Source organism: Monopterus albus, unplaced genomic scaffold (assembly GCF_001952655.1).
Source record: "Monopterus albus unplaced genomic scaffold, M_albus_1.0 scaffold49.1, whole genome shotgun sequence".
Classification (NCBI taxonomy): domain Eukaryota; kingdom Metazoa; phylum Chordata; class Actinopteri; order Synbranchiformes; family Synbranchidae; genus Monopterus; species Monopterus albus.
This window is the reverse complement of record NW_018127929.1, coordinates 916,767-921,250: the sequence shown is the minus strand read 5'-3', so window position 1 is coordinate 921,250 and position 4,484 is coordinate 916,767. Positions and strand designations below refer to the sequence as shown.

Here is a 4,484-nt window from a genome sequence, read left to right as displayed (position 1 = left end):
TGGAGTAACTGGACTACCTGTACAACCTGACTGGGCTGCAGGTACTGCCTCATGCTACCAGTAGTGACAAGGACACTAGCAAAACACAAAACCTGAGAAGAATCAGTCAGGAAAGATAAGGAGGAGAGAGCATTTGTCTGTGGCCACTACATGCAAAGCCATTCCCTTTTTTGGGGGGTTGTCTTTCTTTTGCCTCTCCACTGCACCTGTTGTCACTTTCATCTGCACCAAAGCAGGTGAAACTGATTCACAATCACTTGTGCTTCCTAAGTGGACAGATTGATATCCCTAAAGTCTAACTAACTTGGTTTTATGCTGTGCTGATTAAGTGTTTGAGCAGTTTATTTAACAGACCAATGTGAGAGTGGTATCAATCTTATTTAGCAAGAAAGTGGATAAGCTAATCTCCTGCAATATCATAGTATTATGGTAAAGTCTTGGAAGAAATATCAACCAAATCAATTAGATGAATACACAGATTAGTTTTGTAATTGTAGAGTGGAGAGAATGTCCTAAGAAATTCAAAGAAATGTGGTCTGAACCAAGTTTAAAAGCCTGAGTGCTTTGTAATAGTAAGGAGATGCTAATACACTGAAACAGTAGCAGCTCACAGATCTTTGTGAAATACATGAGCAGGTCAGACTGCATGCAGATTGTTTCTTTGGTTGGATCCAAAAACACGGGGACTTGGTGGGAACAGTGAACTTGAAAGGGCGCCGTTAACAGAACCCTTAAAGAGCTCATTTGCACATTTTTAAAAAGTATCAAGTGTGTATACCACTATTATGGCTTCTCATAATGAGGAGATAAAAGAAACCCAGATGTCACATTTAGTGTCCCTCTCTTTGCTTTTAAGAGAGAGGGACATTTTGCAGTTTTTACTTTGCAGCTGTAGCCACTGAAGATTAACATTTAAATGTGCATAATCTCATTTAATGTTGTATTTAACTGACCAGAGCTGTTTGTTTATGTGTGTGTCTTACATTAACTGGCACTGAAATAAAGGAAGACAAGTCCCATGTTTCTGCAGCGAGAGCTACAACTGAGAAGTGGGTCATCTATATGCCAACCGAGCAGTTGGGATCAAACTTGCATGCCTCCTGCTCTGTTTTTCAGTCGCAACAACAGATGAAAAGCAAGAGAAAAGAAGAGGGGAAGGCAGGGGAAAGGAACGGAGGAGTGGAAGGGGGGAAAAGTCTGCAGATTAAGACTAGAGATGACTGAGGATGCAGGAGAGACACGTTTTGACTAATTATAGAAAGAAAATGGATAGTATTGATTTAAAGGAAACCAAAAAACATAGACATGTGTACAAGATTGTCAGACAAGTGGAGAAAAGATAACAAAAAGAGGATTGTGCACAGCAGATATCCTGCTGTTTTTATTTTCCAGTCATAAAAGTATTGATTGTTCAATGTGAGCAATGCAGACATTTATTTTCTGTGGCAAGAAACGGTATGCAAATCAGGATGGATGGAAAAAGAGAAGGGAAGGAAGTGAAAAGAGGCCCTGAGATGGACTGATACAGAGAAAGGAAAACTTGTTCTTGGACACTGAATGCAACAACCACAACTAGATAGAGTACAGTGAATGAAATGAGGTTAACAGAGAAGTGCTTTTCATTACTGTTGCTCAAGCTGTAATTGCATGAATACTTCACTGTTATGTGCTACTGACAATAGTTGGCTTTACGGGCGTTTTCTGGGTGTCCATGCACACACAGCATTTCTTCTCTTGCATAATGCACTTGAAACACAAGTACTTAACTTGGTTGTGTAACTGTGTCTACACATAATGCTGGTTGTACTTTTTAGACAGTGCATTTGTCAGTTAAATGAACATATAGTATCGTTCCTGTCCTAAACCCACACATGCCAGCACCAACAGTCAGGAGGAGATGGGGAGAATGAGCAAAATACTGCATTGCACTTTGTTTAAGGCTAAAAAGTTTGCAGTGGAAAGCAATGTAAACCTAAGGCAGCATGGATTGAACGTCTTGCACATTCTTAAAAAAAGTACTAAACTCAAATGTCGCCCAATTTGCCATGTGAACCACATGACCATGACAACAACAAACAAAACTGAATGCACTCTCTCACACCACATAAATAAAAACACAACTGGTACTATATTTGTATAGATTTGTGCATATCCATGTATGTAGCACGTGTGCAGACATGGTCATGTAAATACTGTATTCTATTCCAGCCTCATTCACAAACCTCATATCATGTGGCCAAAACAGCCAAAATACAAAATTTTAAATTAAAAAAATCTCTTTGTTTTTTCATTTTGCAGTGACTTCATTTAGCACAGTGAAACCCAACACGGTTTGAAGGTAGAATGGTTGCGGTTCGTTTACTCCGGCCTCAAAGCAACAGCTGGTCTTTTCCTCAGAGCTGGTTTAATTAGTCTCTGCCTGTTTTTCTTTCTGACAGTCCTTTTAAAACAGAAAAGAGGAACAGAGAGGCAACAAAAAGAAAATGAATATCAGAGTTAAAGCAGTGAGAGCTGGTGAAGAGCAGGAACAAAAGAAAGGGAACAAATGAGTTTAAGGCAGCCAAGGCCAGTCTGGTCAGTATTTGGGTGGAATGACCACCACAGGGTCACCATTCTTTGGCCGCCACATAAGTACTTGGGCATCGTTGGCGTTGGGTTTGACCATGGCATTAGGGGGGATGGACTCATTCTTGCCAAGGATCTGCGGCTGTTCCTGGGCAATGGGCTCATCCAGAACAGCCCTGTGACCCAGAGGCTTGTCTGGGTCCACTTTGATGTGAAGCCGCATCCTCCAGCGGATTGTCTGCAGGACCAGGGTCTCTGAGGTGGCCTGGTTGATGGCCACCAGCCAGGTCGTAAAACTCTGGTCGCGGCGAATGCTGCTAAGCTGAGGCACATTGCTGTTGCTGACCGGCACACCCCAGGTCACACTGGGGTAGAAATTGTCATTCATACTAACAGTGAATTTGCTGTCCTTTTTGGTGGGGCCCACTACTGTCCAGGTCTCCGTGGTGTTGCCGTACCAAGGGTAGTTGACACCATCTGAGTCGCTGATGGCTTGAATCTTGCCGTCTCGCAGGTCAGGGAGCTCCCAACTTGACCTGGAATTTGAGAGAAGTCAGAGGGGAGGATTTCATCAGCAATGGAGCTTTGGATGGAGTGTTCATTATTTCTGTAGGTTACAATAATGTATTCATTATCATCGCTACAAAGGTGCATCAAAGAAAGACAAACAGCAAGAAGGAAGTCAGCAGTTTAGTTGATTATTTGAACCACTTTCTTTGGATACAAAACCAGATGTGAGCACATGTGAATAATGTGTAACAACCTCTAATTACACAGGAAAACTTTATGCAAATGAAGTAAACCAAAGTGGAACCAGTTGTCTGTAAAGTGTGATGGATGTTTATAACTTATATACCTTATATTTTTCTTGACCCGTCTGACTTCTTGTTTAGTGATGTCAGAATTCTTATTAATGATAGAAATCAAGGCCAAAACTACAGAAATAAGTCTCAAGTTCAGAATCAGAATAAGCTTTACTTACTTGCCCCTTACATAAAGACATGTACATACCCATTGAGAGCTGCTGTACCAGAGTCAAATTCCTCATGTGTCCGACACACCTGGCCAATAAAGCAGATTCTGATTATTGGCCAGGTGTGTTGGACACGAGGAATTTGACTCTGGTACAGCGGCTCTCAGTGCATATGTACATGTCCTTGTGTAAGGCAGCAGTGGGCAAGTAAACAATGTAAGGCTGAGAACAGAAGTAAAGAAGTAATGTGCATTAAGAATGAAAATAAAGTACTATATACACAGTCTATATGCATTTGACGGATCTATATGTACAAGGTAAATTTACAAGTATTGCACTGAGGGTTATTGTCCAGTCATACTGTCATGGGTTAAGTGTTAGTCAGAGTGACAGTCCGGGGGAAGAAACTGTCCTTGTGCCAGCTTGTCTTGGCGCACAGTGACCTGTAGCGCCGTCCAGAGGGAAGGAGTTCAAGTTGTAATAAACCAAAATCCTGAAAGATCGGCTTTGGCACATTACAACAAACCACAGGATTCCTTATGTCAAAGGTTATTGTGTCTAATAATTTCTGTACCTACAGTATAGCTGAAAATCTCTAGTGCAGGGGTGCCCAAACTTTTCCCCTCGGAGGGCCAAAATGAAAATGCGTTACTGGGCTGAGAGTTGGGTGGACGGCAGCGGGGTGGGGGGGGTTTCCTGGTGCACTTTCTGATTGAAATGTGTTTATTATAAAGGTATTTAACATTTCACTCTTTGTACAAAGAACAGGAAGCAAATACAAAGCAAATGAATCTTTATTTAGCCACAAATTATGTCCATATGCATGTACATATTAACAGTAAATAGCAGCAGTTTGACACTATTAGTGAGACACATGAAGCTGGTCTTTGGCTTTGACCAGCCTCTCAATGTCAGGCTGAAGCTGACTAACTGAGAGGGTGAGAAC

General features: G+C 41.6%; 1 protein-coding gene across 3 annotated transcripts in view; it reads right to left on the bottom strand.

The window, feature by feature from the left end:
• Positions 1 to 1,352: 1,352 nt before the first annotated feature.
• Positions 1,353 to 4,484, bottom strand: part of fam78ab (family with sequence similarity 78 member Ab) — a 12,717-nt gene continuing 9,585 nt past the window's right edge. For all 3 annotated transcript variants that reach the window (XM_020600854.1, XM_020600853.1, XM_020600852.1), the window contains one exon: positions 1,353 to 3,101. In XM_020600854.1, the coding sequence (XP_020456510.1) occupies positions 2,576 to 3,101 (526 nt within the window). In that variant the 3' untranslated portion in view covers positions 1,353 to 2,575. The remainder of the gene's footprint in view (positions 3,102 to 4,484) is intronic.